Genomic DNA, 11,500 nt, shown 5'->3' with positions numbered 1-11,500 from the left:
GAGCGCGGTGGGGCGCGGGGTGGGCGCGGCCGACCCGGTCCCCGACCCGGCCCGCGACCCCCGACCTCCCGCGCGTCCCTCACCCGGCCAGCAGGCCGCCCCACCGCGTACAGCACCCCTCGCTCTTTGCGGTTTTTTTCTCTCTCTCTCTTTCTCGCCGGGCGGGCGGGCGCCAGAGACCCCGCCGAGGCTGAGACTTGCCAAGCGGGCGGTGAGGGCCCGGCTGCGGCCTTCTCGCCATGTCCTCAACCCGCGACGACAGCAGCCACTTCCCCTTGCACCTCCTGGTCTGGAACAACGACTACCGGCAGCTGGAGAAGGAGCTGCGGGGCCAGGTGAGGGGCGGGGCGAGGGTCCGCCTACGGGGAGGGGCGGGGAGAGTCTGGGGTCGCTTCGCCCTCCGTGAGCCTATCTCTAGCCCTCTGCCTTCGCGGCCCCTCAGACCCCTTCTTCACCTCTGTAGCCGTGGGACAGTAATAATAATAGGACGTGTATCGGAGTGCTTACGGTGTGCCAGGCCCCGTGCCGAGGGCGTTATAAACCATCTGCCTGGCCTTTCCAACAGTCCTAGGAGGTAGGTATCTTTATTACTGAGGCTCTCAGGGGTTCTATGCCTTGCGTAAGGTCGCCCACCTAATAAATACCAAGTCGAGGTTTTAACTCCGGCCGACTGGCTCCAGGGTGCACGGTCTTAACCAATTAGGCTCCACTGCCTCTCCCAAAGAGCCGGGAGCCGCACACGCAGCTCACGCAGCTCACGCCGCCCACTCTTTTTGTATGAAAGGGCTTGGTTGGGGGTTCGGAGCGCAGGTTCTAACTCGCCCTGTGACCTTGGGCAAGGCATTTTCCCTCTCTGGCCCAGGGAGGCTGGTACACACCAAAGTTTGAGAATCCCCTGGTGCACAGGATCCTTAAAATCCCTTCCTGTCCTAAAGTGCTTTGATGTCTCATCTTTTATTTATTGCCATCTCTTTAAAGCAGTGGTTCTCAATTGGAGGTGACTTTGACAAACACATCCTGACCCCCATTGGTAATTCATGGAGACATTTTAGGTTATTACAAGTAGGGAATGGGAGCAACTGGGATCTAAGAGGTCAAGGGCGCTGCCCACCATCCTACCCTGCACAACACGCCTCCCCACAGCCAAAGATTATCTGGCCCCACATGTCAGTCGTGTTTTGCTTGAGAACCCCAGATTTTATTTGTTTATTTTTAAAATTTTTTAAAATGTGTATTTATTATTGAGACAGAGTGAAACAGAGCACGAGCGGGAGAGGGGCTGAGAGAGAGGGAGACACAGAATCCGAAGCAGGCTCCAGGCTCTGAGCTGTCAGCAGAGAGCCCAACGCGGGGCTCCAACCCACAAACCGCGAAATCCTGACCTGAGCCGAAGTCCGAGGCTTAACCGACTGAGCCACTCAGGCGCCCCAGGAACCCCGGATTTTAAAGGCACCGCAGCAATTCTGGGAGTGATTGGTGCTGTCAAGTTACAAGCTAACGTACTTAGCAGTTAGGATAAGGATTTGTAATTATTTGGTGTAATTCTTGTAGACTTCATTTTACCCAGTGTGCTGAAGTCCTGATTTTTTGACTGGCTCAGAATCGATGCCGTAATTGTCAAGAAATTTTACTGGAAAAGGAGCACTGGTTTTCTTTTGGTTGGCAGAAGTTGAGCAAGGTCAGCATCAGCCCGTCTGGTGAATGGTTACTGCTGAGTGTATTCTTGCACCCTGCTATAGTTTTTAAAAATCTGTTGAGCACCCACTGGAAGTCAGAAGTTGCTCTTTTTTCATTTAAATCCTCTGTCCAGACAGAATAAACTTTTACTGGAAGAGTCATTGGTCTTAATTAGATCATGCCCCCAGAGTGAATGATTCACCATTAGGTGTCCCAGTGTACCTGGTGATTTAATTCCCTCACTGTTACTAGATGCGGCTCAGAGTGAATCCTCCATCATTTTGCTCTCAGCTGAAAGTGTCCCACCTTGGACAGTCGAAGGACAAAACCAGGCAAACCTGCCGTGTTTTGCACCTGCACTTCCTCACTATTGGGGCTGCCCCAACTTCTTGTGCAATATTGAGATGAAGTACAAAGAAAGTCCTAGAACTAAACTCCCTCTTGGTAGAGAATTTCGTCATCATTAAACCACATACTCTTTCAATACTGATTCCTGAAAAAGGCAGGATTTCTGTTTGTTGGAGGTGAAGAAAAGAGTTTGAGTGCAGTGCAGTTTTTCTTTATAGAAAATCTTGTTTGATAAGAACACGGTCTTGGTTTATAACCTAATGTGACAGGGACGCCTGGGTGGCTCAGTCAGTTGAGTGTTGGACTTCCGCTCAGGTGATGATCCTGTGGTTCGTGAGCTTGAGCCCTGCGTTGGGCTCTGTGCTGACAGCTCAGAGCCTGGAGCCTGCTTTGGATTCTGTGTCTCCCTCTCTCTGCCCCTCCTCTGTTCATGCACACGCTGTCTGTCTCCCTCTCAAAAATAAACAAACATTTAAAACAGTGTGGAATAGTTATCTCTTTCTGTAAGGTGTAAAAAAAAAATGTCCATTGCAAGTTCTCTGTGCCTCTTCCCTTGAGAAATGTTAAGGACATTGGTGATGAGAAAACTATAATTTTGCAGCAGATTTTTCTGGAGTGTACTTGTACTGCGTGTGGAATAGTTATCTCTTTCTGTAAGGTGTAAAAAAAAATGTCCATTGCAAGTTCTCTGTGCCTCTTCCCTTGAGAAATGTTAAGGACATTGGTGATGAGAAAACTATAATTTTGCAGCAGATTTTTCTGGAGTGTACTTGTACTGGCAAGGGAGTCAAAGGAAGAATATTCATTCTTGCTAATTATTTGGTTTTGCCTCTGTTACTGGTTATCACTACAGATCATTTCACAGTATACTAGTTTCCTCTGGGTAAGAGGTAGTTAAGTATATTCATAAAGAACATCTTCTTCACCCTGAAAGCTGACTGTCGTGACCGCATCATCTGATCTCAGTCCTGAAACTTGGCCACTCAAGGGGTCGAGATGCAGCTGGCTGGCTTCAAGGGTGTGCATGCTACCTGTGGTCAGCAGGGACCCGCGCTTGGTTTAATGCTCTGCTCTCACCGTTGTGAAATTCCTTTCTTTTTTTAGAAAAGGAGCCTTGCATTTTCATTTTCTGCTGGGCCCTGCAAATTATGTAACTGGTTCAGGGTTAAGAAGTTGATCCTTGCCATCATTAAAATATGTGGCAGGAGATACGTTGTTGTTTTCTTATTTGTCAAGATCTCTCGATGATGAAACCGCTACCTACTTCTGTGACTTGAAGGCGGTTCGGCTAGTGGCCAGTACTAATGCTGATTATGTCGTGAGCCTGGGGCAGCTCTTCACCCTTGCTGAATTGTTTCATCTGTAAAAACAGAGAGTAGCCCTGCAAGCCGCCTCTTTTGCCAGGCACTGCGGTGAAGTGCTTTATATACAATTTTAGATTTGATTCTCCCACCAATCCCCTGGAGTGGCGGCTGTCATGACCCCCATTTTACAGATGAGGAGACCAGATAAGGTGGACGGGCTCAGTTGCAAGCTTAGCCAGTGGCTGCACCAGAGTGTGAACCCAGAAAGCTGGTCTCGGCTCTAATGCTGTATCCTTAACCCTTCCATTCTGCTTCTCTCCGCACAAGTCCCTCCATCTCACCGTTGTGAACAAGAAGGCAGAGAGATCGGAGGGTGTGGGCACATAGTAAACGGGAGTAATCCTGTGTATCATCAGTGCTGCTGTGATTCTGTTTCTTTTTTGTGTGCTCCAGGTTTTCTGCAAGGAACCTGTCCTGGCTGTGTAATTAAAAACAAAAAAAGTCCTGTCGCCCCAGCAATACAAGCAGCTGTTTCACTTAGCGTTTCGTTTGCCAGGAAGCCTCCTTCATTCCTCCCATCCCACGAGTGAGACTTGAAGCAGCCGTGCTGGTGGCTGTAAGAATTGTATTTTGTTCTAGGAGCAGCAGCACAGAAAGAATCAAGTTCATCCAGAGGGAGAGGACAGGCACGTTAGTGAGTGTGTGCTAGTCAGCCCCCACCCCCAGGTCTTGCTGCGAGCTGGGGTGTGAAGTTTGCCAGCTCTGCAGTAGTTTCAGGTTCTCCATGTTGGCTCAGCAGAAGCACTTTATTAAGTACCTCTTAATGCATCAGCTCCATGGTCTTTAATATTCAGTGGGGCCTCGAAGTTCGTACAGTAGAAATGATTTGTGTCATGGTTGTGATGTTTGTCATTTAGCTAGAGATGTCTGTTACACCCCTCTGGCCTTCTCACAGATGCGGGGAGAGTGAGGGAACACGGACAGGGCCATATGCAAAGGTCAGCAGTGTACCGTAGATGGTGGGAGGAGGACTCAGGACTGAGAAGGGCTGCAGAGGAGGCCCGACTCCAGGGTCAGCCCCCAGTTAGGAAGCCAGCAGGTGAAAGTCCGCCACCGTCAGGACAAAAGGAAGAGGATGTTCTAGGCGACAGCAGTGCTCAGAGCTTGACAGCGAGCCACCCCGAGGTTCTTGCCCCAGTCTGCAGCAGTCTGAATCAGGCCCTGGGCACAGGTTCAGGTTGGCGCCTGCCAGGAGCCAAGCATCCACGATGCAGAGCTAGTCTGCTCTCGGGCGCTCTCCCTTGGCCCTCAGGGCTTAGGCTCACCTGAGGGAACTACACCCATGGATACCATTCCCTGCCTGACCTGGGGTGGGCGAGTCAGTGTGGGCCCAGAGGACCAGGGCAGTCCGAGATGCACAGGAATGAGGGTGGTTGACTTGTGAGAGAATGGAAGGCCAATTAGCAGCCTCTTCCTGGAGGCCGCCCCCCTCCAAGTGAAAGTTTATGAAGCATGTGCATTGTGCTAGATACCGAGGCCCAGAAGGGGTCAGGAGCTCACCTGAGGGATGCGGGGCCTGGAAGCGGGCCTGTGGTCTGGCCGGGCAGCCCATACTCAAAGCTGGGCCTCTTCCTGCCTCCCGAGGGCCGCAGCATGTGAATGAGGCTTGGAGCGAGCAGAGTTGGTGGGCTTAAATTAGCACCTAGGAAGGAGATGTGCAGAAATCTCAGTTCCTCTTTGGGGGCACTGTTATAATTTAAAGGGGTGGGTATTTTTAATTTGATACAGTTCATGATTGAAGAAAAAGGAAAAGCCAAAATGATCAGCTTCCAACGTGAATTCCAGTTTAATTCTGAAAGCTTTCGCCCACTGAGCGAATGTGGTTGGTTGGAGACTCTAAGCCCCACTATTAACTGTAATGAAATTTGAACAGATCTCTGTTAGGGAGAAAGTGTCCGCTTATATGAAACTCCATATGTGGGTGTATGATAATAAGAGCTAATCCTCAGTGCTTCTTATGGGGTTAAGTATTGTGCCTTTACTCTTGTAAGAACTATGGAAGGTAGGTGTTTTTTATCGTTCCCAGTTTACAAGGGAGCAAACTGAAGCCCAACAGAAATTAAGCAACTCATCAAATGGTATATAGATGATAGATTAGTTTTACATCTTACATAAAGCACGTACATGTGTAGGTTTGTTTTTTTTTAAGCATCTTTGCTGAGATACAATTCACCCACTAAAGTTTATCATGCAGTGGCTTTTAGTATATTCACTGAGTTATGTCACTATCACCACCATCAAATTCCAGAACAGTTTCATTACCCCAAAAGGAAACCACCCCCCCCCCCCAAATCACTCCCGATTTCCCCTCAACTTCGTCAGCCCCAGGTGACCACTAATCTACTTGCTGTCTCTATAGGCCTATTCTGGATGCTTCCTGTGAATGGAATCAGACAGTATGTGGCCTTTTGTGTCTTTCATTTAGCATGGTTTGGAGGTTCATCCACATTTTGGCATTTATCAGCACTTCGTTCTTTCCTATGGCCGGACAGTATTCCATTGTCTGGGTCACCACATTTTGTTCATCCGTTTACCAGCTGGTGGATATCCCCCCTGCCACCACGCCAGTATTTGGCTATATGAGTAATGCTGCTGTGCACGTGTGTGTGTAAGTTTTTATATGGGTGTGTTTTTCTTTCTCTTGGGTGAATACCAATGAGAAGAATTGTGGGGTCATATGGTCATTCTATGACTTTTTTTTTAAACCCACACTTGATTTATTTTTTAATAAAGCTTTTTAAAAATGTTTGTTTATTTTTGAGAGTAAGAGCGGGGGAGGGGTGGAGAGAGACAGAGGAGACACAGAATCTGAAGCAGGCTCCAGGCCCTGTCTGAGCTGTCCACTGTCAGCGCGGAGCCCAACGCGGGGCTCAGATTCACGAACTCAGATTCACGAACTGAGAGATCATGACCTGAGCCGAAGTTGGATGCCTAACCAACTGAGCCACCCAGCCACCCCTGGGTTTGACATTTTGAGGAACCGCCAACTATTTTCCCAAATTGGCTGCACCCATTTTCCATTCCTACCAGCAGTGTATTAGGGTTTCCAGTTTCTCCACATTTATGAGTGCAGTCATCCTAGTGGGTGTAAAGTGCTATCTAATTGTGGTTCTGATTGACATTTCCTTGGTGATTAGTGAGATTGAACCTCTCTTCATGTACTTATTGGCACTGGCATATCTTCTTGGAAGAAGTGTCTATTCCAGTTCTGTTCTCTTTTAAAATTGGGTTATTTGTCTTCTTTATTCTTGAGAAGTTAAGGTTCTTCATATATTCTGGATACTAGCCCCTTATCAGATACATGACTTGCAACTACTTTTTTCCCTCATTCTGTGGGATGTCTTTTTACCTTCTTTATGATATCATGTGAGGTACAAAAGTTTTCAATTCTGCTGAAGAACAATTTGTCTGTAATTTCTCTGGTCTCTTATGCTTTTGGAATTGTATCTAAGAAGGTTTTACCTAACACAAGGTCACAAAGATGTGCTCATGTTTTTCTTCTAAGAGTTTTATTGTTTTAGCTCTTACATTTGGGTTTATGGTCAATTTATTTTTTTTAAGTTTATTTATTTATTTTGAGGGAGAGAAAGAGAGAGCGCACAACACGCACGCACACATGCACGCACGCACCAGCGGGGGAGGGACAGGGAGAGAGGGAGAGAAAGAGAATCCCAAGCAGGCTCTGTGCGATCATGACCTGAGCTGAAGAGATTGATGCTTAACTGACTGAATCAGCCAGGTGCCCTGGGTTTATGATCAGTTTAGAGCTTAGTCCTGTTTGGGCTGCCGTAGCAAAATACCATAGACTATAAACAGTGGGAATTGACGTCTTATGGTTCAGGAGGCTCTAAGTCCAAGATAATGGTGCTGGCAGACGAGGTGTGGTGGCTGGAGAGGGCCGTCTCCTGGTCCATAGCAGGAGCTTCCTCACTGTGTCCTCACATGGTGGAAGAGGGGCTGGTAGGCTTTCTGGGGTCTCTTTTCCGAAGACACTAATTCCGCTCACGAGAGCCCCACCTCGTGGCCTAAGCACCTCCCGAAGTCCGCACATCTAATAAATACCATCATCTTTGAAGGTTAAGATTTCAGACCACGTGCATCTATTAAGATGATAATGCGTTTTTTATTTTATCTTATTCTATTGATATATTACATTAATGTCAGGTGTTAATCCACCTTTGCATTTGGGATGAATCTCACTTGGGCCTGGTGTTTAACAGTCCTTTCTATGTGTTGGTCAATTTGTTTTACTGATAAGTTGTTGAGGATTTTGCATCTATATTTGTAAGAGGTATTGGTCTGTGGTTTTCTTTTTTTGTGATGCATTTGTCATCGGGAAATACTGGGCTCATACAATGAGTTGGGAAGTTTTCCTTTATCTTCCATTTTTTTGGGAAGAGTTTGTGCGAAGAATTGATATTAATTCTTTGAATATTTGTTAGAATCCACCTGTGAAGCGATCTGGCCCTGAGACTCTTTTCCTGGGAAGTTTAAAAATTGGTGATTCAGAAAAAAAAAAATTACTGATTCAGTCTCTTGTTAGGAATTTTCCAGATTTTCTGTTTTTGATTCAGTCAGTTTTGCTAGTTTGTGTCTGTCTAGAAATATGTGCCTTTCATTTAAGTTCTCTAACTCGGTTGGCATACAGTTGTTCATAGCATTCCTTTTACATACTTTGTATTTCTGTCTAGTTGGTAGTGATATTCCCTCTTTCATTCCCGCTTTTGGTAACTAGAGCTTCTCTCTTTCATTTCTTGGTCGAACTAGCGAAAGTTTTGTCAATTTGGTTGATATTTACCAAAAACCAATTTTTGGTTTTGTTGATTTTTCCGTATTCATTTGCTATCCTATATTTTGCTAATTTCTACTTTAATCATCCACCTTTTTTAAAGTTTATTTTGAGAGAGAGAAAAAGAGCATGAGTGGGGGAGGGATGGAGAGAGAGAGACAGAGAGGGGGACAGAGAGAGAATCTCAAGCAGGCTTCACACTGTCATTGCAGAGCCAGACACGAGGCTTGAACCCACAAACCATAGATTCATGACCTGAGCTGAAATCAAGAGTCAGGTGCCTAATCGACTCAGCCACCCAGGCGCCCCAATCATCCACTGTTTTTAATGACAGTCACCACAATAGAAGAGTCATCCTTCCTTCTCTCCTTCCAAATGAGAAAGAGGCAATGAGGCTCTTCAGAGTTACACTTAGTGACACAATGTGCTACTGTCTGGCTCATGCGTACGATTTTTCCCGTGGTCCAAAATAGGAAAAAGTCAACAGCTTAGTGTATTTGGCTTTGATGTTACACATCCTGTCTACTGGTTGCCCGGAGCTTGAGTGTCAATCCTTAGTCTGAGATGTTAGTTTTGTTCTGGGGCATGAACTGCATTAAATAGAATTTCCCCTTTTCTGTGAGAAATAGTGTTAAGCATTTCCTATATGTCAGGCAGTGTCCTAAACCCAGCACCTTTCTTATAGACTGAACTTGTTAGGTGAGAAAGCAGTTTATTTAACAGATGTGTAAGGAGATAATGAATTTGCTAATCATTTCTTTCCTGCTAAATTTCAACTCAGTTAGAAGTCTTAGCTGTATTACTTTTTATTTTTTATTTTATCTAAAAAAATTTTTTTAATGTTTATTTTTGAGAGAGAGGGGCAGAACCCAAGCAAGGGCAGGGCAGAGAGCGAGAGAGACACAGAATCTGAAGCAGGCTCCAGGCTCTCTGAGCTGTCAGCACAGAGCCTGATGCGGGGCTCAAACTCACGAACTGTGGGATCACAACCTAAGCTGAAGTCGGACGCCTAACCGGCTGAGCCACCCAGGCGCCCCGTATTACACTTTTAAAAACAATGATTTAATGCAAAGTAAAGACTAGGGTGGCGGAGGAAGCTAAGAAATATAAGACTTGATCCAGCTCTTTAGAATCCTCAGTCTCTGGTGAGACAGACAAACCAGACCCTTGGGAAAAGCCAGGGAATCCTGGGAGGTGCCGTGGGCCCCATTCCAGGGGATGTGTTGGTATTCCGGCGCCGGAGAGAATGCTGAGGCCTGGGACTGGGCCAGGATGACGTGTGTTCACTTAGCGGAATGCCTTCAGCCACTGCTGTTATTCCTCGATAACGGGCCCTGTCTTCACTGCGGAGTGGCCGTGATGCAGGGAGCAAAGCTGGACAGCAGCTGCCTGCTTCCACTCGCCCTCCTCCCCTGTGGCCCATGAGTGGCATGGTCTGGATATCTTTGGAGGCTGCATAACAACTAGCATCTCGAATCAGGAGAAAGCACATTTTCTAAGAAGTAGACAGTACTTTTATATCCCAGAAGTCCCATGGCAGTTTACTGTGTCCTTGGACGAACGTTCAGTGTCATCTTTGGAAGGCAGCATTCAGTGTTCAGACTGAGCTGAATGTGAGCTGAGTTCACTCACACCAGAGAAACTGCCACTTGGCTCTGACCACCCAACACAGGTGGCAGAGAGCGGGCCAGAATAGGTATAAAGAGTGAAAGCCAAACGCTGTGTCTAGCATGGGGAAGAAAACCTTCAAGGGTAAATGGACCAAAATGGCCTGTGCCGGTTCCCACATTCACCTCTAAATATGCCCGCATGCACGCCTGGCCGATCATGCGCACCCCAGGACCCGTGCACGCTTCTGCTTTAGGGCTTGGAAATCTGTTCAGAATAATGACAGTGGCGTTCTGTGGGACCCCAGCTAGAGAATGTAGTTTTATTCTGACCCAAATTATCTTCTGAACTTTCAGTTTGCCTTAAGTCTACACTTCCTGTTCTAGACCTGAGTGCTGATATATGCCTGAGAAATCCCCCATGCTCCGCCGTGTCAGAGGGTGGCCGCCTTGCATGAAAGCCCCTAGCCTTTATTTAGTCTTACTTTGAGTGCTGTTGAGAGCAAAAGATGTTTCATTATCTGAGGCCTATAGCCAAGGTTTATTTATTAGGCATTTAACTTTATAGAAAAAGGAACTCAGTAATTATCATCTTTATTATAGCCAAATTAATATTTCAACGACTCCCATGTATAGGCATTCATTTTAACATATATTGCTGTAATTAATGTGTAAATGCTATTTTCTATTTTTATACTAAGTTAAATTCTTTAAAAAGTTTACTTATTGATTTTGAGAGAGCAAGCGAGCAAGTGAGCAGGAGGGGCAGAGAGAGAAAGAGAGGGAGAATTCCAAGCAGGCTCTGCACTATCAGCTCAGAGTCTGACCGGGGGCTCGAACTCATGAACCGTGAGATAGTGACCTGAGCTGAAATCAAGAGTTGGACACTTAACTGACCGAGCCACCCAGGTGCTCCGATTTTTATACTAAATTTTATCTCCCAAACACATTTCCATGTTTTGGTATAATGTATAGTATATGATTCTACAAACACTAGTGTTTATTTCACAGAATGTGGAGGCCCTGGACCCACGTGGTCGAACCTTACTGCACCTTGCTGTTTCTCTGGGACATTTGGAATCTGCTAGAGTCTTGCTCCGACATAAAGCAGATGTTACAAAAGAAAATCGTGAGGGATGGACAGGCAAGTATACTTTTAAAATCAAATTGAAAACATTTTGTTTTGGTTTCCTCTGAAACCAAACTGAATAAAGGCCCGTCACAATTTTAACTGTCCTCAAGTTAACTTTACCTTAAAAGTAAAGGGACTGGGAACTGGGCGAGTTGATAAGGGCCTTGGTGTCTACGGCCATTCCACTCTGAACGCGCCTGATCTCGTCTGATAAGGGCCTTGGAGGCTGCTGGCTGACCTGCAGCACAATGGTCTGAATTGTATCCTGGGCCAGAAGCCCTCAGTAGAGGGTGACTCCAATCCAGAAAGCAGCTCTCAGTGCAAACCCCTGCACCACACATGAGCGTGGAGGCCAGATTCCCCCTGAGGAATGTGCTGTTAACTCCAGTGAATCTGTCAGGATAGGCAAAATCAAACAGAAATTATGGCTAAAAGTAGCCTTTTCCAGTGAAACCCTGGCATTTCACTTGTCTGCAAGCTCTTGTTGGTCAGAGTAATTCTATGTTGGCTGAGCCAAGCCCTGCTTGCCCAGTCCACACCTGACCACAGCCGTGTGACCACACAGCTAAAGCCAGCGCTCAGC

General features: G+C 46.6%; 1 protein-coding gene across 1 annotated transcript in view; it reads left to right on the top strand.

Annotated features, from left to right (window-relative positions):
• The first annotated feature begins 20 nt into the window (after positions 1–20).
• Positions 21–11,500, top strand: part of ANKRD13A (ankyrin repeat domain 13A) — a 31,886-nt gene continuing 20,406 nt past the window's right edge. The window contains exons 1-2 of the mRNA XM_029922130.1: positions 21–335; positions 10,797–10,929. Of these exons, the coding sequence (XP_029777990.1) occupies positions 240–335; positions 10,797–10,929 (229 nt within the window). The 5' untranslated portion in view covers positions 21–239. The remainder of the gene's footprint in view (positions 336–10,796; positions 10,930–11,500) is intronic.

The sequence above is a fragment of the Suricata suricatta genome, chromosome 14 (genome assembly GCF_006229205.1).
Source record: "Suricata suricatta isolate VVHF042 chromosome 14, meerkat_22Aug2017_6uvM2_HiC, whole genome shotgun sequence".
Taxonomy (NCBI): domain Eukaryota; kingdom Metazoa; phylum Chordata; class Mammalia; order Carnivora; family Herpestidae; genus Suricata; species Suricata suricatta.
The sequence above is the reverse complement of the archived record's forward strand: the minus strand, read 5'-3'. Positions and strand labels throughout refer to the sequence as shown.